At 38.9% G+C, this 23,599-nt stretch overlaps 1 protein-coding gene across 6 annotated transcripts in view; it reads left to right on the top strand.

Moving 5' to 3' along the window:
• The window catches only part of LOC105029560 (rho GTPase-activating protein 42), a 131,275-nt gene that overhangs the window by 20,757 nt on the left and 86,919 nt on the right, over positions 1-23,599 (top strand). For all 6 annotated transcript variants that reach the window (XM_029119016.2, XM_029119021.2, XM_029119019.2 and 3 more), the window contains exon 2: positions 16,323-16,418. In XM_029119016.2, coding sequence (XP_028974849.1) covers positions 16,323-16,418 — 96 coding nt within the window. The remainder of the gene's footprint in view (positions 1-16,322; positions 16,419-23,599) is intronic.

Here is a 23,599-nt window from a genome sequence, read left to right as displayed (position 1 = left end):
TGTGAGGTGGTTGTGGCGCGGTTGTGTGAGGGGTTTGTGGTGCGGTTGTGTGAGGGGTTGTGGTGCGGTTGTGTGAGGTGGTGGTGGCGAGGTTGTGTGAGGGGTTTGTGGCGCGGTTGTGTGAGGGGTTTGTGGTGCGGTTGTGTGAGGTGGTTGTGGCGCGGTTGTGTGAGGGGTTTGTGGTGCGGTTGTGTGAGGGGTTTGTGGTGCGGTTGTGTGAGGTGGTTGTGGCGCGGTTGTGTGAGGGGTTTGTGGCGCGGTTGTGTGAGTGGGTTCTGGCGTGGTGATTTCTTTTTTACATATTTTACATTATTAACTTTTTTGGCCTTCTACGACAAAAAACAATATAGATGAACTGACATAATGGTCAGCAATCTTGCAAAAATTTAATAATCGTATTGGTCAATTTTCTTTAAATTAGGCCAATTTATGTCAGAACGATTGTGCTTTCGGCTGAATAGGCTCCATTATGCTCCAGTAATTAGGGTTTCGGGCAGCGAAGCTGTGGGAAACCTGTCATTTTTGTTATTTTTATTATACTTTATTTATTATCCTTTATTATCCATTTTAAACACTTATAACGATTGTTCTGTTTGATGAAAACTCACCAAAATGTGTAAACATCAAGGTATGGTAGCTAATTGAAATAAATAACCGGATGGATCTGCTGTATGGTTGCCTAGCAACAGTCTGTTGAAACTCTTGAACTCAGCCCCACCATCCCATATCTTCCAGATTGTTGAAACTTCTCAAGAAGGTCGCATTCCTCACAGGAGTCTTGGATTTCCCGACATTTTACATTTTGTGAGAAATCTTTACAAATCTTCTCATGAACTGTTGGTCTCATTGACTTGTAGGTTGGTATATGTATACTTCATACCATCATCGAGTTAAGCTTAGAAGAAAACATTGGGAAATGGCATTCCCATCAATTGTTGTCATGTTGGTCATTTGTGGCCACTGTTAAACAAACAGCTCTGAATTCTGGAAAAAAGATCGTATTGTCATGCAAAGCCACATACATGTCCCACACCTGTCATGAAGATGTCATGCCACATGTCACCTCAATTGGCCTGTTGGTGGCGCTATAACAGTCATTTGTTTATACATTTTCATTCGTTTTGGATGTTTCTTAGGTATAAAACATTTAGTGACACTGACAAAGAGGCATTGTTTGATCAGCTATGTTTTTCTACTTAAAGGGAAACAATACATGTATATTTCATAGGAAAGATCATATACTTGCTCTTCATGACATTAACATGTTTTCTCCAAGGGCAGAAAACAGTGAATCCTGTAGCAGTGACACATTGTGGATCAGTTGCACTATAACGGTCCTGTGTAAATGTACCATTGTTTGTTTTTTATCCAGCATTCCCGTTTCACTGCTTGTTGCTACATAGGCGGGAACCCGCAAATTTCTGCTTGCAGCTATATATATATTTAGCGTGTGTCCTAGGATTTCATTGTTAATTTTGCAGTTTTGTTGATGAAGTCTACTACCTAATAACATTTTGTTAATTTTCTGCCAGCGAACACATCTACTGAAATGACCAAATATCAGTATTAACATTGTACTAAATGAATGTCGGCTATTAGCCAAGAATTTTGATCACTAGAAATCGAGTTGTAAGTTGTTACTATGTCAAAACCTTAAAAGAAATGTATATATACTATTTTTGGCCAATATTGCCAAGCCCTAAAGCGCGTACATACAGATATCCCATCATTCATCTCAGCCTAATGTACCAGGCACACACGCAACATACGGATGAAACAGCAGTGCAGGGTGGCGTTGGGTGCAGAACCAGTCCTTGTGGGAGTGGACAGGAGTCGGACTGAGAGCCTGCAGGGTGCAGGGAGATTTGCTGTGGTTGGGAGCAAGATAAAAAGGTCAGTCCCCCACCGGCTTGTAGTGTGAAATGAGGTGAAGTCTGAAAGCAGCGGGAAGCTGGGAATCCTCCCTTGAATGACGGGACACGCAGAGTTCCTCTTCCAGCCCCGGTGAGATGATGAGCCCTGAGGTGTGCAGGGGGCCTCCCCTCCTCTCTCCTGCTGGGGGATGTGACAGGCTGGTGGAACAGCTCACAGGGCTTTGTCACCTCCATCGTGCTCTCTGGTCTCAGTTTCCTTAGTGTTGGGTTCACCCCAACCTCCCTGAAACGACATCACATCAAAATAGTCTCATGAATGCAAGTGTTGAATGAAATGCTGTTAGAAATGCTGTTAGAAATGCTCCTAAAATGCATTGAGGGAAGGAAATAGAAATGAGGGAAGGAAATAGTAAATGTTAACTAGAATGCCAAGCTAGCTAGTTATGAATAGGGCTGCAACTAACAACTATTCTGATAATCAATTAATCTGTCTATTATTACTTTGTTTAATCGGACAGAAAAAATGTATCAATTCGAGAAGTAAACTTTTTTTAATAAATTAACGTTTTTCTTATTTATTTTTTAAGTGCAAAAACTGAAGCATTATTTTAATATCATTTTCGTGACTGTTGGAAAAGCATTTTAGGGTATCATGAAGCTGGTTGAGAGACCTTTGACTGATACTGTAAGTGTTAATAATAATTATAATGCATTTAAATGCCTCAACGTTTCTGCTGTGGAGAAATATAAAACTCACCAAATTCGTCACAAATCGGCTAATAAATCAGTAATGTAGTGAATGTTAGCTAACCGGAGCTGCTCATCTACACACAAACTCAACATGCTCAAGTCGGTCACCGTTTTGTTGGTGAAAAAGTTAACATTTACTCAATCATTTTTCCAACTAATTACAAATGAATACAAATTATAATGAATGACAAATTTGTATAGACTAATATTCACTTTCCGTGCTGAGCACTATTTAGTTTCTGTCATCATGCCTACAACACCTTGCTCATGCATTACATTTGTGCTCCCATGCCATGAAAGTTCTGTGTTGCAAATTAGTTCTGTTTTTCTGTTTTCATTGAATCCTTCAATGTGTAGTTGTCCCATACAGTTATAGTGTATACAGTAGTATAGTGGTCCCATACAGTTATAGTGTATACAGTAGTATAGTGGTCCCATACAGTTATAGTGTATATAGTAGTATAGTGGTCCCATACAGTTATAGTGTATATAGTAGTATAGTGGTCCCATACAGTTATAGTGTATATAGTAGTATAGTGGTCCCATACAGTTATAGTGTATATAGTAGTATAGTGGTCCCATACAGTTATAGTGTATATAGTAGTATAGTGGTCCCATACAGTTATAGTGTATATAGTAGTATAGTGGTCCCATACAGTTATAGTGAATATATAGTAGTATAGTGGTCCCATACAGTTATAGTGAATATATAGTAGTATAGTGGTCCCATACAGTTCTTTTGAAGATTTTGTTTGTACTCCATTTCCCTCCAGTGTATCCTGCGCCATCTTTCAGCAGTTTTTTTGTAGACCCAACTAATCATCAATGACATTCGTTGTTACAGCCCTAGTCATCCAGTTAGCTGCTAAGGCAGTCTGGAGTGGTAAGTACATTGTTTCTGCTAACCCTCTGGTAGACGTTAGAGGGCTGAGCTTACACATGGGCATGGCTGTGATTAATATATAATACTGAGTGTGTGAATACGGTATGTATGAATGTGTGTGGTTTGTTGCTGTAGAGTGTGTGAGTGCATGTGAAACCACGGTTCTGTTAATGTTTGATGCTGTGTGTGTGTGGGTTGTGTGTGTGTGCGTGAGTTTATATGTGTGTGTTTGTACTGTATACCTACAGTGATTAGAGAGATAAAGTGGTTCTCGGGGTGCTTCATTCGTCTCATTTTGAAGATATAAACAACTCCTTAAGACGATATTTTCTTTTCCTATCACTCCTCCCCTCCTCTCCCCTCCTCTCGCCTCCTCTCCCCTCCTCTCTCCTGCTTTGAGTTTCTTCCTTGTCCCCTCTTATCTCTCCTTCTCTCTCCCTTTCTCTTTCACTCTCTCTCTTCATACCTCTCCTCCCTCACTGATGTTCATTATTTGTGTTATCTGCAGATAAAAGTTATCTTGCAAACAGAGCAGGAGCAGTGAAGTATTCTGAGATATGGAGAACCCAGGGCTGGAGCGAGATGGAAGAAAGATGAAGCAGATAGCAGAAAACAGCTAGCCGTCAATCTGCATGCAGTTTGTTGTGACACAGAGCTTCTTCCTCATTCAAAAAGAAGGAATAACCTAGAAAACAATTGGCCACATTTCATGAAGACTTAAGGCCCATTTAAGACCCCAAAACACCAAAAAACAATGGGAAGATCAGGTTTCCAACATGTTATACTGTGGAAACTGTTTGTAGTTAGAATGCTAGGTACCACAAGATTCCAAATGTTACCCTCAGTGATGTATTTGGGAGTAATTATGTTTTTTTAAATACTGCAAAAAGCGTTAGGATGGTGGTAGGTTATCCTGATCTCATAGCTGTTTTCTTTGACTTGAATTAGATATATGTTCAGTAAAATTTGATAACCTACCATAGAAGCCACATAGTATGAACTTTATAGCTAGTCAATATAATAAGCATTAGGACATATTTCGCACAAGCTAACCTTGCTAAAATGACCTATTGTGGTTGATGTAAAATTGCTGTTTGTCCTTGGGGTGTCAGGTGAACCTGGCAACTTAAATCCATAATTGAGGCCACTATTTCAAATTGATCGATAAAAATCGATATTTAGAGTTACTTTTGTTTTGCATACAAAATAAGCACACTGTATTACACTCTTAATACGCTTAGAAAAACAACAGGTGATAGTAACAAAAGATGTGTTATAAATGAAGTGTATATATGATTACACAGGTCACAAAATATAAACTTTCAAATGAAAAGAAAGATATAACATTTGGTCCTGTCACAAGAAATAGATATTGTAGATCTAATAATTTCCCCCCAAAATCCTGGATTATCGGATCACTGTCTTAATACATTTACCGTTAAAACAAGAAATCCAATTGCTCAGCAAATAATGAGTTTCAAAAGCCGTACTATAAGTTCTCGGACTACAAATAAATTCCTTGATATTCTTATAAGTTCGCTCATTAACGACAGAGTAAATAAATCTGTAAACGATCAAATTGAGGATCTAAACTCAACACTGCGAAATACATTAGACACAGTTGCACCACTAAAAACTAAAGAAATACGCAACAAGAAACTTGCTCCCTGGTACACCGACAATACTAGAGCACTTAAGCAAGCCTCCAGAAAATTGGAGTGAAAGTGGCGCTCCACCAAGTTGGAAGTATTCAGACTAGCCTGGATAGACAGTACACCACAATACCGAAAACCACTCACGTCTGCTCTATCAGCTTATTTCTCCAACCTGATTGAGGTGAACAAAAATAATCTGAAATTTCTCTTCGATACAGTTGCAAAGTTAACAAAAAAACAAAGCTCAACAAGTGAAGTGGGTCTTCACTTTAATTGTAATGAATACATGAACTACTTTGATGAAAAGATCATCACCATTAGAAAACAAATAACTGACTCCTCCTTAAATAGTTATGGTCCTCAAAATTTCAGTTGTCCTGAGAATGTCCTGAACCTCCCTGACCAGGTGTCAATGTTGACACTTGAATTTTTTTATACCGTATCGCTCAACACATTTACTAAATTTGTAATGAGTTCTAAACCCACAAATTGTCAGCTAGACCCGATTCCAACAACATTTCTTAAGGAGCTATTTCCTCTGCTAGGTCAGCCAATGTTGAACATAATAAATTTCCTCCGGATGTGTACCAAACTCACAAAAAATTGCGGAAATTAAGCCTCTTCTAAAAAATTCTAATCTGGATCCCGACATATTAAACAATTATAGGCCAATATCGAACCTCCCGTTCCTCTAAAAAATCTTAGGAAAATTTGTTTCCCAACAACTGAATGCCTTCCTGAAGACAAATTACATTTATGAAATGCTCCAGTCCGGTTTCAGATCCCATCATAGTACTGATACTGCACTCATGAGGGTACCAAATGACCTTCTAAAGACAAAGGTTCCACATACGTCCTGTTGCTTCTTGTTCTTAGGGCTGCTTTTGACAATATTTGACAATATTGATCACTCCCCTCTCTTAGAGAGACTGGAATCCCAAGTTGGGCTACGTGGACATGTTCTAGCCTGGTTTAAATCTTATTTATCTGAAGTATATCAGTTTGTTAGTGTGGATGGCATATCCTCTGACAAGTCAAAGGTATGTTTTGGTGTTCCTCAAGGCTCGTTTCTGGGCCCATTATTGTTCTCACTATATATGCTGCCTCTGGGCGATGTAATCCGAAATCACAATGTAAATTTTCACTGTTATGCTGATGACACACAGTTATATATTTCAATGAAGCATGGAGAAACCCCAAAATTAGCTACTTAGGAAACATACGTTTCAGATATTAGGAAGTGGATGACAGAGAACTTCTTGCTCTTAAACTCAAGAAAAATAGAAATGCTCATTTTAGGACCCAAGAAACAAATACCGTTGTTAGTAGATCTCACTGTGAACCTCGACGGCTGCATGGTCGTATCCCAAAAAACTGTAAAAAACCTTGGCGTTACCCTTGACCCTGACCTCTCCTTCGAAGAACATATAAAATATGTATCAAGAGTCGCTTATTTTCATCTTCGAACCATTGCAAAAATCTGAAACTTTCTATCAAAAACTGATGCAGAAAAACTAATCCATGCTTTCGTTACTTCTAGACTAGATTAGTGCAATGCTCTTCTTTTTCTGGTTACCCTGACAAATCAATAAATAAACTTCAATTAGTGCTGCACAAGGATGCTAGAATCCTAACTAGAACAAAAGAAATTGGACACCTCCTTACACAGCGTCCTTACACTGGCTGCCTGTTAGGGTTATGGCTGATTTTAAGGTTTTATTGTTAACCTATAAATCAATACATGGACTTGCTCCTACTTACCTTGCTGAAATGATCCAGCCTTGCATACCTACACGTGACCTACGATCGCAAGATGCAGGCCTTTTAATTGTACCTAGAATTTCTAAACAAACATCCGGAGGCAGGGCCTTTTCTTATAGAGCTCCTCTACTGTGGAATTAAGGTTAGAAATGCAAATTCAGTGCAAACTTTCAAGTGTCTACTAAAAACTCATCTCTACAACATGGTTTATAATTAGGTGTAGCCTGGCCCGGGGGCGTGAAGGTGACCAGAAGGCTTGATACTGTCCACCCTTGCTGTCTTGCCAGGTGGGCTCTCGTCACCACTGGGATGCCCTCCCTCCAATGCCTTTCGGGGGAAGAGTCACTGGCTTGTTGTTGACTCTCTGTTGCGCACTTGTGCAATTGGGCTGTACTCTACTGGTAATACTCAGCCCTCATTCAGGGTGGTTGCGGTTGGTGGGTGTCCCTTTGGTTGATGCCTGGCAATGTGGGTGGATTGATTTCCTGCCTGTTGGGCCCTGTCCGGGGCCTCCCCCGTGTAGGGCCACAGTGTCGCCGGACCCCCCCGTCTCAGTCCCAAGGTCTTACGCTGCTATACTATTGTGCTGGGGGATTGGGTCTGTTCTCCTTCCCCACTAAGTTCTCCTTCTCCACTATAAATTGTTTTTTCTTGTTCAGATAAATGTATCAATCGGTGAAAGCGTGGGTCAAAGAATGACGTTTTGTTCAAAAGCATAAATGTTGATTGTCGTTCATCTAATCTGTAGATTTAGTTTTTCATCTCCTTTGTTACATTTCGTATGATACAAAGTTTTTAATTGATCAGGATATGCTGATGTAAAACAGCTGAAGCTGTCCTCGTCTGAAGATAAATGGCAGTTGCCATTTTGAATGGTTTCAGAGTGTCACATATATTTTTCAACAACCATACATTAATTAGTTGTATTACTTTTTTCAAAGTAATCAAAAAGTTACGTCACTGATTGTGGACATTACATTTAAAAAGTATCTTACACAACCCTGTCAGTAATGCAGTGGGCTGTTACGGTAACATTAGCATCGGTAGCTAAGGAGGTCCAACCATCTGTAGTTAAAGCAATGTCCTTACAATCATACAAGATTTGTTTTACATTTGCACGAGTGGTATCATGCAGTTTTAATATGTTCCTAGAAATTGTTGTGCGACTTGGAATTAGGTATCTCAACTCTATTTCACTGCAAGATTCCTGAAGCCATCACCTTCAACAGTGCTGATGTGTCTCGTATCTTTGCAGATGAATTTGACAAGACATTTCGTAATTGCTTCACTTTGTTGACCGGGTAATGCAGCAGTAGAAGTGTGTTTAAAAATCATTCGTGGCTGTTTAGGATATGAAGTCCCAGCCGTTTCTGATCCATCCTTACTGTGTGTGTCGCTTACGCACCTTTTCATTTGTGAAATTGCTTTTACTGAAAAATCTGCCTACGGTGAGTTCACCTATGCGTGGTGGGGTGTACACACAATGGCCGTCACGGTTGACTTTGCGTTGGTTACCATAGTAACAATAATGCTTTTCCGAAGCTAGGTTTGGTATGTCGTCTAAAAATACAGGTGTTTTTTCCCTATATTGCTTCAAAGCACTATGGATGTTGTACGAATCTCATAATTCGAATAAATTACTTCCTGGTTTGACAAATGGTTATTTATATCGCTGAGTTGGTCCTACGGTTTTTGATTACTAGGGCTCCAACCAAGTTGTTGGCGAATAATAGAGATACGCGTTGGAGTTGTCCTTTTACATGGGGGAGTAGTTTTTTACCCCTGTAACCCCGGGGTTTTTAATACACACTTCTCTTTCAGTCAGTACCCTATCCTGTACCACTGAGGTTTTTAATACACACTTCTCTTTCAGTCAGTACTCTATCCTGTACCACTGAGGTTTTTAATACACCCTGTTCTTCCAGTCAGTACCCTATATTGTACCACTGTGGTTTTATATACCATATTCCTCCTGCCAGTACTCTATCCTGTACCACTGAGGTTTTAATATACCATATTCCTCCAGCCAGCACTCTATCCTGTACCACTGAGGTTTTAATATAACATATTCCTCCAGCCAGTACTCTATCCTGTACCACTGAGGTTTTAATATACCATATTCCTCCAGCCAGTACTCTATCCTGTACCACTGAGGTTTTAATATACCATATTCCTCCAGCCAGTACTCTATCCTGTACCACTGAGGTTTTAATATACCATATTCCTCCAGCCAGTACTCTATCCTGTACCACTGAGGTTTCTATATACCATATTCCTCCAGCCAGTACTCTATCCTGTACCACTGAGGATTTTAATAGTATCCTGAATGGAAACCACATGTGGTGTTGTGGTTGTTGTCATGGTAATTAGTAGGTTTTGTGCAGGTGGTTTCTTCCTAATCCAAGTCATGGAGGCTGAACACGGTAAAGCTGTGTGTTTCTCCAAAGTAGCTCACATCAACCTTGGTCCCCCCAGGCCCCAGTCTATCTGATAGCTAGAGGTCAAATGTCATGTGTTATGGATTGGCCTCTGTGTTCTCCTCTGTTCCAAGCCTTGACTGCTGGGACACATCATTGATCTCCAATGTGCAGGCCTGTTAATACTAAGCCATCTAAAGCACATCACTATCAGACACTGTTCAGCTTTTACCTGTTTAGGTACTTTCCAATAGTACATTTGGAACGCTAGATATGTGTAGAAAGTTGTATGGGTATACTGAGTTACATGGCTTTTTTATTATTGAAGAGTGTCACATCACTGTATACAGTGAGTTATATGAGGTTTTTATTATTGGAGAGTGTCACATCACTGTATACACTGAGTTATATGAGGTTTTTATTATTGGAGAGTGTCACATCACTGTATACACTGAGTTATATGAGGTTTTTATTATTGGAGAGTGTCACATCACTGTATACACTGAGTTATATGAGGTTTTTATTATTGGAGAGTGTCACATCACTGTATACACTGAGTTATATGAGGTTTTTATTATTGGAGAGTGTCACATCACTGTATACACTGAGTTATATGAGGTTTTTATTATTGGAGAGTGTCACATCACTGTATACACTGAGTTATATGAGGTTTTTATTATTGAAGAGTGTCACATCACTGTATACACAGTTATATGAGGTTTTTATTATTGGAGAGTGTCACATCACTGATTATGCAGAGTTATATGGGGGTTTTATTATTGAGAATTACTGTTGCAAAACAATTTTTATTCTATATCAGCAGCCTGCAGCCCTACTGTTTCATTGCGTATGTCCAAACACTGTAGGCTAATAATAGCACAGTGTTCAGGCTATATCACAGTGCTCAGCTTCTATAATAGGGTTCAGGCTAAATCACAATGTCAGTATCACCATTTTAGGATTATCTCAGGGCGAGTCTGTTTCATCCGTTTATCTCCCACCTTGGCAACATGTTTGGGTTCCGTTCTAACCACAACTCAATTTGGAGGGGACATACTGCCAGGTTTTGTGGGCGTTCGCTCATTTTCATGCAGCTGCTGTGTAGTAATGTTAAATGCAGCTTTAATTACTTGTGGTTTTCCTGGCGTTGTGTTTTAATTACTGGGATAGACTCACATTGTACTGAACTGTCCCAACCCATTGTCACCCCTGGCTACCTCGTCCTATTCATTTGTTATGAATCCAATTCCTACAATATGTTAGCAATTTGTAGTTCTTAAGATCTTGGAGTGCATCTTTAACTTGGTCTTTATTAAATCTGTAGATGTCTGCTGTTGACCAAACTCCCTGCTGGGTTACAAGAGATGTCTGCTGTATAAGAAAGTGTATAAGAGGCTCTGTGTGATGTGTTGAGCTACACCCTGCTGTGCTGCAGTGTTCCTCTGTGTTTACAGAGGTACCATGTTGTCAAATAAACACGCAGCTCCCTTCTAATGAAAGAACACGGAGAACGCGCTTCTCTCAAATATAAAATAGGGCCGGTATCAAATGAAACCCTGTCCCTTGGAGTGAACACTGCTTTTGACTATAGCCCTGTGGGTGCTGGGCAATACTAGTGCACACTAGGAATGCGGGGATAGGGTGTTATTTGGGTGGCATCTATGGAAGTGTAGGATATATTTTTTATTTTTTATTCATAAAATATTCATGTGAATGTTTCAGAGAAAAAAGAACATTCGCTTTGGAGCGGCCCGTAAGGTGAGGCTGCTCGCTGTTAAACCTTTTTATTTTTTATTTTTTATTATCCTGTCCCAGGAGGGCAAGTCATCAATCAGACAAAATGAGACTAATACATCAACTATAGACTTCTGCTGACAAGCTGGTCGCCCCTAAAAGAGGCCTCAGATATTGTTTATTTGCTTGTTAATGTTGTTGTTGTTTTGTGATCATGAGTGATCCTCATGAAATGGGTTTTAAACATTTTGCAAATTGAGTTAAAAAGCTATGATGTTTCGGAACAAAGCTAAAATTATTCTAATGACTAAAATGTCTAGTTTCTATCGGTGCACTCTTTGTATTAAATAGAATATGTTCATATGACAGTCATACATTTTCACCCGAAGTTCTCATAACCGAAATGGATCAGGAAATGTTTCTGTTGTTTGTTCATATGTCATTATATAAATATAATATCATTTTTGACTCTGGCTTTTGTATTATGTAGGAATAATAAAAACACATTATTATATATTGCTGTAAAATGCATTATGTCTGATCCAAAATGTTAAATTTATTAACTATATTCTTAATCTCAGTGATTTGAGAGCACATTGATTTATTCTATACGTAGATACAGTATGTTTGTTAAACATTATGTATTGATGATGTATGTAGATACAATATTTTTGTTAAACATTATGTATTGATGCTATAGGTATATACAGTGTGTATTGATGCTATAGGTATATACAGTGTGTATTGATGCTATAGTTAGACAGTGTGTATTGATGCTATAGGTAGATTCAGTATGTATTGATGCTATAGGTAGACACAGTGTGTATTGATGCTATAGTTAGACAGTGTGTATTGATGCTATAGGTAGATACAGTGTGTATTGATGCTATAGTTAGACAGTGTGTATTGATGCTATAGGTAGATACAGTGTGTATTGATGCTATAGGTAGACACAGTGTGTATTGTTGCTATAGTTAGACAGTGTGTATTGATGCTATAGGTAGACACAGTGTGTATTGATGCTATAGGTAGACACAGTGTGTATTGATGCTATAGGTAGATACAGTGTGTATTGATGCTATAGGTAGACAGTGTGTATTGATGCTATAGGTAGACACAGTGTGTATTGATGCTATAGGTAGACACAGTGTGTATTGATGCTATAGGTAGACACAGTGTGTATTGATGCTATAGGTAGACACAGTGTGTATTGATGCTATAGTTAGACAGTGTGTATTGATGCTATAGGTAGACACAGTGTGTATTGATGCTATAGGTAGACACAGTGTGTATTGATGCTATAGGTAGACACAGTGTGTATTGATGCTATAGGTAGATTCAGTGTGTATTGATGCTATAGGTAGATACAGTGTGTATTGATGCTATAGGTAGATTCAGTATGTATTGATGCTATAGGTAGATACAGTGTGTATTGATGCTATAGGTAGACACAGTGTGTATTGATGCTATAGGTAGACACAGTGTGTATTGATGCTATAGGTAGATTCAGTGTGTATTGATGCTATAGGTAGATACAGTGTGTATTGATGCTATAGGTAGATTCAGTATGTATTGATGCTATAGGTAGATTCAGTGTGTATTGATGCTATAGGTAGATTCAGTGTGTATTGATGCTAAAGGTAGATACAGTGTGTATTGATGCTATAGGTAGATTCAGTATGTATTGATGCTATAGGTAGACACAGTGTGTATTGATGCTATAGGTAGACACAGTGTGTATTGATGCTATAGGTAGATACAGTGTGTATTGATGCTATGGGTAGATACAGTGTGTATTGATGCTATAGGTAGATACAGTGTGTATTGATGCTATAGGTAGATACAGTGTGTATTGATGCTATAGGTAGATACAGTGTGTATTGATGCTATAGGTAGATACAGTGTGTATTGATGCTATAGGTAGATTCAGTATGTATTGATGCTATAGGTAGATACAGTGTGTATTGATGCTATAGGTAGATACAGTGTGTATTGATGCTATAGGTCAGGGGTGTCAAACCGGTTCCACGGAGGGCCGAGTGTCTGCAGGTCTTTGGGTTTTCCTTTAAATTGGTTCCCAGGTCAGACCTGAACAACCAGGTGGGGGTAGAAACTAACCAATTAGTGAACTCATTAATCAATCAGGTACAAGGTGAGAGCGAAAACCTGCAGACACTCGGCCCTCCGTGGAACCGGTTTGACACCTGTGCTATAGGTAGACACAGTGTGTATTGATGCTATAGGTAGATTCAGTATGTATTGATGCTATAGGTAGACACAGTATGTTTGTTAAACATTATGTATTGATCCTCTAGGTAAATATGTTCCTCAAACGTTGTGGTTTTATTTTTCATTGTCATTCATGTCCAGGAGTTATTTATTGAATAAACACATGACAGCCCAGTGCACAGTGAATGACTGACATAGCTTGAAGAGGAACAGTGTCATGTTACAGTGCCTTTATTATTGTAAAACCTTGAATCACATATTAATCCAATGGATTCAGTGATCTGCTCAGACACAGCCTCAACATCAATGGATTCCCTGATCTGCTCAGACACAGCCTCAACATCAATGGATTCCGTGATCTGCTCAGACACAGCCTCAACATCAATGGATTCCGTGATCTGCTCAGACACAGCCTCAACATCAATGGATTCCGTGATCTGCTCAGACACAGCCTCAACAACAATGGATTCCGTGATCTGCTCAGACACAGCCTCAACATCAAAGGATTCCGTGATCTGCTCAGACACAGCCTCAACATCAATGGATTCAGTGATCTGCTCAGACACAGCCTCAACATCAATGGATTCCGTGATCTGCTCAGACACAGCCTCAACATCAATGGATTCCGTGATCTGCTCAGACACAGCCTCAACATCAATGGATTCCGTGATCTGCTCAGACACAGCCTCAACATCAATGGTTCCGTGATCTGCTCAGACACAGCCTCAACATCAATGGTTCCGTGATCTGCTCAGACACAGCCTCAACATCATTGGATTCCGTGATCTGCTCAGACACAGCCTCAACATCAATGGTTCCGTGATCTGCTCAGACACAGCCTCAACATCAATGGTTCAGTGATCTGCTCAGACACAGCCTCAACATCATTGGATTCCGTGATCTGCTCAGACACAGCCTCAACATCAATGGTTCCGTGATCTGCTCAGACACAGCCTCAACATCAATGGTTCCGTGATCTGCTCAGACACAGCCTCAACATCAATGGATTCCGTGATCTGCTCAGACACAGCCTCAACATCAATGGATTCCGTGATCTGCTCAGACACAGCCTCAACATCAATGGTTCCGTGATCTGCTCAGACACAGCCTCAACATCATTGGATTCCGTGATCTGCTCAGACACAGCCTCAACATCAATGGTTCCGTGATCTGCTCAGACACAGCCTCAACATCAATGGTTCAGTGATCTGCTCAGACACAGCCTCAACATCAATGGTTCAGTGATCTGCTCAGACACAGCCTCAACATCAATGGTTCCGTGATACAACTGCAAAAACACTGCATATGATAAATACCCGTTAACGATTTTTTTAATTAAATAATGGAAGTCACAGGCAGCCTCTTTTATTTTCTTTAATTAAGTTATTGGGCCACATTTGTAGTCATAACGTGGATCTCCGGTCATGTGAAATTAAATAACAACACAGACCTCTCACTGACTTAATATGGGAAAAGGGCTGCATCCTGTAATATTATCTTGTATAGCCTTCCTAAAACATTATTGCCATTGAGCTCAGAAACATATTATACAAATGCAATTTGTACTACAAAACCAAACTTTCTCATAATAGTTCCCGGTGTTGTTCTGGGGAAATCAGAAGTTTAGCAATTTCTGTGTCGACGTGTTCTCTGTAATGTGTGCAATTGTCACCCACTTCCCGTACAAGTCGTTTCAAGTGCAGAAATACTTTGAACTGAAGACGTGACTGTGAGAGAAGGGGAGAGAGGGGGATGGAAAAGAGAGTGAGAGACGAGAGGAATAGAGGAGGGGATAGCAGCATGGAAAGAGCCAGAGAAACAGCGTGGAAAAAAAACATAAAGGGAGATGCAGTCAGAGCGAAAGAGAGAGAAGGAAACAACAAAACCGTAGATACCTCACACAATATTTTCCTGAAATATTTGAGCAAAACACCTTTAAATTCTGGACTGTGATGACGGATCTACACTTTAATAGATGGTGGGATGTTGCCATTCTTATACAGAAAACAGTCTCCTTAAATAATTTAATTGGTTCATTCTAATAAAATACAAATGTTTACTAAGTACATTTTTCCATGGCAACAACAGACACTACTCATAGCATCCACGCTCTCAGACAGTCTAAATGTCAGGAATTGTCTTGCGCATACAAAAGCGCCTCTGATTGTAGATTAAAGGTCGAAGGTTAAATATGCATTCTCTTTAATATCCGAGAGCCACGATCATCTCCGCCTAATTAGCAGGAAGTTAATTGGGAGAGGTTAGGCAATAGATAAATTCCGATAATTATCCATGGCCTCAGCGCGGAAACACGATTCTACGTTGAATTATTTTAATATTGTTCATTTCATTGTGTGCTGTCCAATTATACTTACCATATGTAATAACGACAAAGATCCTATCTAAAATTAGCTTGGTTGTTCCCATTTAGTCATCTTCTTCTGACACAGTTTCTGACCGGCATTCTGTTTTAGTCCTTCAGGGGACAGAAGTGTTCTAGCATATTTTACACAGTGTACTAAATATACAACCAGGTGACGGGATGGTTTACAGTCCTTAAACTGATGTATTTTGTTATCCATCGTTGTTTAACGTGATGTCTCTGTTTAGTCCAATTTTAATGTGATGTCTATGATATGTCTCTGTTTAGTCCATCTTTAATGTGATGTCTATGATATATCTCTGTTTAGTCCATCTTTAATGTGATGTCTATGATATGTCTCTGTTTAGTCCATCTTTAATGTGATGTCTATGATATGTCTCTGTTTAGTCCATCTTTAATGTGATGTCTATGATATATCTCTGTTTAGTCCATCTTTAATGTGATGTCTATGATATGTCTCTGTTTAGTCCATCTTTAATGTGATGTCTATGATATGTCTCTGTTTAGGCCATCTTTAATGTATCAATTAATCAATTTATCTGTGAGAAACATTATCTAAAAAGTATCTAATCCTGTTCTCCTTCCTTCTTCTCTACCTCCCTCCATTTCCTGCACCTCTTCCTTGTCTTCATCCAGATCTTTCAGCTGCTGTCCAGAAGTTCTCCCAGTCTCTGCAGGACTTTCAGTTTGAGTGTATAGGAGATGCAGAGACAGATGATGAGGTCAACATTGGTAAGTCCGACATAAGACCAGGCACTCTCTCATCTCATCTACTCTCTTTCCAGTTTGGTCCTCTAACCATTATCATTGTTTCTGTCTTTCTCCTGACTTTCTCTCTCTCTCTTTAGCCAATTCTGTTTGTGAAGCTTTATTGGCATGGAGAGTTTAATGAGTTGCCAAAGCAAACACAGTCATTCCCGGTCTGTATCTCTCCATCTCTCTCTCTCTCTCTCTCTCTCTCTCTCTCTCTCTCTCGGCCCCTCCTCAAGTTCTCGTCATCTATCTCTCTCTCTCTCTCCATCGGTTTCTCCTCCCTCCCAGATGAGTTGGATTGGCATCTTAATTATGACCTTTTACTGGCATTTCCGCTACAAGTCTCCTGTAGCAGAATGCTAGCTGTAGCCATCAGGCAGAAAGACAGGGCCATGGTGTTGCATAATGTTGTGTCCTTGATCTGAAGCCTTCCACGTATATTCTTAACTGTCCTCATGGCATTCCTTACTGGGTTCCCATGCTCCTCTATGTCCTCTTTCGCCTCATCAGCGATAATAAACCATACATTTTGACCTTAAATCACCCTTACTTGGTGTTGTGTGAAGGCCTTTGGTGATACGTCACGATAAGCTATTCTTACATTTTCCTCCAGCCGGGTCTTTGTGTCATTATCTTCGTCCAAATTCATGAATTGAAATCTTCATACCCGATAAGCAGAAGCTGCATTGCATTCAGACACCACGCCAGGTTAGGGGAAATCCCCCACATCTGATCTTGAGGACCTAGCTGGGATTTACAATTCAGGGCAAATCAGGAAGTCTCAAGACAGATTCCTGGAATGAAGGGTATGGCGGCTTCTTTGGGAATATGGATTCTGTGATAATAATTCTCTGAACTGCATGAATAATTAAGGACATTGATCTGCTTATGATAAATATCTTCCTACCAGTTAAGAGATGAAGGGGACTAATTGTAGTCTGTGTCAGACATTAATGAAGGTCAGTCAATCAATCACATGAACTGTATATTGTTTATTATGATAATGAGCTGATTAATATATTAATAATTAAGTTAGGTTTACTTTATGAGGTTCCCCATCAGTTACCATACATAATGTATAGCTAATGTGCAATTTGGGTGTGTCTGTGGAAGCATTCAGCTAGTGAAGATTTTTTGTATTTGTTATAACTTATGCAAATTCCATTAATTGAAATACAAGAAATTCAGTCAAGTCACTTATATAAGTGACAAATAAGTATGAAACCAAATTGTGTAATACACTTTTCTTGTTCCTAGTCCCTATATAGGGTCATATGAAGGTCCTAAAAGAAATTATTCAGATTTTTCTGTTTAAAGTTTTCTGAAATCTGTGTTTTACGATTTACACACATTTTACCATCAGAAAGAGTGTCTAATATTTTATCACGGCAAGCATAAACCCAGTATACATACAGCAGCAGTTAGCTGGATGGAGAGGCAGACTTCAGCAGACATTATGCATCGCTGTATTTCACCACGATAGCTCATCGTTTGGAACATCACAGTTTGCCTAATAATTCACATCTCAGAATGTAAATGTAGGCTACTGCTACGGTATAAGAATAGGCTTTTCATATGTTGGTCGAACACACGGGGTAGGTGAGTTCGACCTACCCTGCTCGGAAAGAAATCTGTACTTTTATTCACCAAAGTGGCATTCAACTGAACAAAGTATAGTTGACATTCTTGATGTAAAAAACAACACCATCACTATTTCAACCACCATTTCTGATCAAATCTAGACAGGCCCCTTTTTCAGCAGCCATCACTCCAATACCTTGTCCTTGAGTAATCATGCTAAATTGCTAATTTGGTACTAGAAAATCACTTCCCATTATATCAAACACAGCTGAAAGCTATTTGGTTTTGTTAAATTAAGCCCAGCATTGTCTTTGTGTTTGTCTTTGACTTGCCAAAGCGTGCAAGGGAGTGGCATGTTTTAAGGTCGATACAAGGTCAAAAATGGCAAAAAAAGAAACAAAAAAGAAAAAGAAACAGCTTTCTCTAGACATTTATCAGTCAATCAATGTTTTTAGGTTTTTATATATATATAATGCTTGAAATTGGCCACAAACTGCAGATTTCATTGGAAGGTGTCAGTGATGTCGTGCAGGGTATATACTGGTACACGCTGTGTACCCACCTTTCCAGGCACCGCTAACCCTTGCTTCCCCTAATAGTTGCTTGGTTACTGTTGCTAGTGGGAAACATGGTGGTAATATGGATAATGGCACGTAAAGGAATAAGAACTGTGACCAAATATCTTCTGTTGAACCTGGCATTTGCCAAACAAAGAAAACAGTAACCATGCAACTATAGGCGAAGGTTTTGTTTGATGAGGCGATAACCGACTAAACGGAAAACAGAAAAAGTACATCAGACTCTCTAGTTGGAGAAATAAACTCTTCACACATCCTCAGCTGGCAGCTTCATTGAATTCTACCTGCTCAACACTGGTTGTCCTTTTTGAAGACTGTAGTTGTCAGGTCCTGGCTGGGGTGCCTCTTGGCATCTTTATGTGCGCTTCTGTTTAATCATCCCCAATCAGAGGCAGCTGCTCCCTCTTGCCTCTGATTGGGGATCCTATTTAAGTTACGCTTGTTTTTCCCTGTCGTTGTGGGTCATTGTTTGCGTTGTATGCTTCAGTTTGTTGTTTTGCTCTCCTTTTGTTGTTTTTGTTCAAGACTGACAGATGATTAAAGTAATGACTACCTTCACCTGCTCTGCTCCTCACGTCCTTTCCCTCAACTATGCCAGTAGTCTACACATTTGCATTAAATCTAAATGTTTTGGGTCAATTACAAACATTGTATAGCCTTCATTCCTCAAAACAATGATTGACTGACAAGTTTATTTAAATCTTTTGCCATTTTTGACCTAATATCGACCTTAAGACATGCCAGGCTATTGTATGTTATGGCAACTCAAAAACAAACACAAAGACAATGTTAAGTTTAATTTAACAAACCAAATAGCTTTCAGCTGTGTTTGATAAAATGGGAAGGGACTTTCTTGTACTAAATAAAAAATTAGGCATAATTACCTAGAGTAAGGTGTTAGTGATGGTGCTATTTTTTACATCAGTAATGTCCTGACTATCCTTTGTGATCAGTTGAATGCCACTTTGGTGGATAAAAGAAGCAAATTACATTCCAATGTATAAAAAAACATTTAACAGGGTAGCAAGAAAATATGTTACCTATATTAATACAAATCAAAATGAATGTTAGGAGTAGGGTTGTCGCGCTATGCCGGTATTGATGATAACCGTGATAAAAGAAAAACGGAAATATTGATATCATGTTAATAATACACACATGATAATACCGTATTCACTAAGCAAAACTGAAGGTTTTTCGTTTCCTTATTCATGTCACTTGTGCTTAAACAAGGAGACTGGACCTTTGCACTGGCATTGAAATCCACTCGTTGTATTTTTCCCAAAACTCCTCTTGGTTTTTCCATAGCTTATTCATGGACAAACGATGCATGTGTTTAAACTACCAGTCTGGACCTACACACTAGAGTTTGAATTAAAACCTTTTCGTAGCCTATTCTCTAGGTGACATTTTTTGTATCCATTAAATGTAATTAAGTGTAATTTCACTATCCATTGAGTGTAATTGTTCTCCTTGTACGCTTTTTATTATTATTTGTATTATTTCTTTTATTTGTAGAGTTATGGTTACAGACTCTTTTCACCTCTGGACACTCGTATTTTGAGTGTAATTAATTTGCCTAAAAAGAGAAAAAAGTGAAAGTTAAAATGTTAAAGATGAATTTGACTGTTATAATTATTTTTGCTTCAAATGTTCTATAGATTCAAAGATAAAGTTGTTACCGTGAATTCTTTTGGCCACGATAATTGTTTAGTAAAAACCTGAAATCGTGACAGCCGTAGTTAGGACACATTACTAAAAAGAGTATTGAGACTAAATATAACAGTGTTCTACGTGAAAATTCCCACACGGCAAAGTAACTTTACGCAATAATAACCTAACAGAAATGCACCAATACAAAGGCCAAATACAAATATAACTAACATATTTTAAGTATTGGACAACAAAATAACTACACCTTAATAAAGATATTAACAACTATATAAAGTTAAGTGGAGAATCTTGTAGCAGCAATTGAGACATTAGTTTGTGTGTGTATGTGTGCACAATGTCAGTCCAGTTCAAGTGTCCTTTGCTGGTCAGCTAATTTCATCAGGAAACCAAAAATCCAGTCTACACATCAGACATCATGTCCTCAGTTTTCTTTCTACACATTTATAAACAAACCTGTCTCTGGTGGCGCCGTCTCCACTTTTTGATGTCCCTCTTTGCTGCTCTGTCCAGGTTGTCCAACGAACGATGTTTCTCCCTTTGTGTCCAGTATCGAGCAGCTACATCTGAGAGGTCAAGTGTGCTGTTTTAGCAATTATTATAATATTCTTTATAATCCTTAATTCAATGTTAGAGTTTACTGTCAGACTGTTTTTTACCTTCAAAGTCAGTCCTGCTCCATTCTTCATCAATACATTTTAGACTAATCTGATTCACCACTAAACACCAGTGTTGTGTGGACTGTTATTTCTGAGATATGAAAGACAAAACGTTCCTATTTCAGTACAGTATTGGAGCCATCTGTCTCAGATGATGCACATTTTCAACCAATGCAGTGATTTTTATTTGCCATATCCTTTCTGCCCTTAACAAATAAATGTGTCTGTAGATAAATGCTAATTACCAAGTTATTAACCAAGTTAAACTCAATAACAAGGTGTTAACCAATTTATGTACAATTTTAGGCACAGTGTTTATTGTACAGAGTAATTCCCGCCAAGTTATTCCTCCCCCAATGCCCACAATTCCGACATCCTAAGACTAATCATGTTTAATACATTTGCATAATAAATGTTCTATTTCACAACACTTATAGTTTATAAAAGAAGCGGGATGATATTGATTTCCAATCATCTTCATTTCATTGGTCATTGAAAATTGTCACACCCTCACTTTTTCACCAGATTGGGTTATTTTGTTTTCCATCACTACACCATCCTAGTTCCATGAATTTGATTGGCCAACGAAACACAGTCTGTGCAGAGACCTCAAAAATAAGAGCATCCGGTTATCATCCATAGTCATATTCTACGTAGAAAACGTTCTGTGGGAAAACAGGGCTGTCGTCCCGCCCAGGTATTTATTTAACGCCTTAAACATAATTTGCTCCAACTGACTTGAGTCAGTCAAAATATTTATTACTGCAAAATAATTCTCATGTCATTGCTCGTGTAAATTGTTTATAAAATACATCCAAATCAATGTCATTTCACGCCCCTGTAAAGGTATGGGGCAAACTGTTGCAATTTGGATCAGAGGCTCAGTTTATTCCAGTTCAGAGGATTATAAAGCACTGTGCATACTGCTGTTAAAAAGTGTAGTTTTCTAGAAATACCGAGACTGTCACAGTGGTAGGTACCATTTATGTAATTTTTTTGCAGAGCTAGAGCCAGCTTGTTAAATAGCGTAGTGGTTAGAGAAGTGGACTTGTGAACTATAGGTCCTGAGTTCGTAACTCCTCGCAGGCGAAGCGTAGTATGCATTATGAATTATTCTGTATAGACAAAATCTTTGCTGGCTAAAACCTCCAGTAACCACATTATCGTAAGCCTGAAATAAAACACTTTACAGTTATATTGCAACTGTTTCTGGTGGATTTTCGAAGTACACATCCGTACATGCGTTTTGGGTCAGGATAGACAAACACATTTGCTGGCTACAACATACAGTATTTATGTTATAGTAAGCCTTAACTGAAACTGTATACGGTTATATTGTGACTGTTTCTGGGATTGAAAAGTTCATCTTCAGTCTCACTAGCAATTGCTCAATTCTTATGATTATTCCTAGGAAGTTAGTAGATACTAGTAAGCACATTACTGGCTAATAAGCTGCTAAAACGGCCAGTGGCAAAAGCAATACAGTTCATAGACACTATGGTGGAGATAAACTTAATAAGAAACGTTAGTCAGTTTAACACAAACCTCAGTGGAGTCTACCACCTGCTGAAAGGTGTGATGCTGTGGCGTAGTGGTTAAAGACAGTGCCTCCCATGTGGAAGACCTACGTTCAAATCTAAAGACATTTATTAATTATTTCTGGTATATTCCACGATTTTCTCGTCTTTTCACTTGACGAAGAAGTTTGTTATTGTCGCCTTTTTTGATAGTTATTGCATAAATGTTTTTCACAAATAAAAGAAAAAAGTATGTTGTTTTGTCATGAAATGAAATAGCTTTGTCAGACTCGCTAGCTATTGCTCAAGTCTTATGACTAATCTAGTGCGTTAGTAGATACCGGTAAAGCTTATTACTGTCTAATACGCTGTTAAAACGGCCAATGGCCAACACAATATATAGACGCAATTTGTGTTGGAGGTTAACTTAGTAAGAAACGTTAGTCAGTTTAACTGTATCAATGTTATTCACGAATGGCCAATTAACTATTAAAACGGCCAGTGGCAAAAGAGGATTTGTTCAGGATAGAGACAAGAGGCTAAAGTTTCATTTCCTCAGTGTTGTCACATGAAAAGATATAATCAAATATTCGCACAAATGTTAAGGGTGTACTCACTTCTGTGAGATACTGTATCTGACAGGCTGCCACTGCTAAACTGACTGTTCAGTGCACATGTGCTTGGGATGTTGAAAGCAATTTATAAGCTTTAATTTCATCTGTTTAATTTGTTATTTAATTCCAGACAAAATTAATACAATGGGTTTTACAAACAAAAGCATACATTTCAATCATTATTATCAGCAAAAGCACTGCAGATTAACAACAGAACAGTCTCATTATTGACAGTGGACAATGTTCCTATCATCTCTGTCGTTCTGTCTCTTTCCTGTCATCTTCTCTCCACTCACCTCCCTGTTGCATAGAAAGCAGTTGAGCAGATGCTCTTATCCAGAGTAACTTACAGAAGCTGTTAGGGTTAAGCGGGTGACTCAAAGGAATTTGAACCAGTGACCTTTCAGTTAGTGTTCCAATTCTCTCCCCACCAAGACTACCTACAGCTCCCTCACCCAGATATCTGTCTCTGTTACCCTCTGTCATCCACCTGGTCTCTCCCCACCAAGACTACCTACAGCTCCCTCACCCAGATATCTG

The sequence above is a fragment of the Esox lucius genome, chromosome 1 (genome assembly GCF_011004845.1).
Source record: "Esox lucius isolate fEsoLuc1 chromosome 1, fEsoLuc1.pri, whole genome shotgun sequence".
NCBI classification, from domain to species: domain Eukaryota; kingdom Metazoa; phylum Chordata; class Actinopteri; order Esociformes; family Esocidae; genus Esox; species Esox lucius.
Note: the sequence above shows the minus strand (reverse complement) of the source record. Positions and strands in the feature narration are given on the sequence as shown.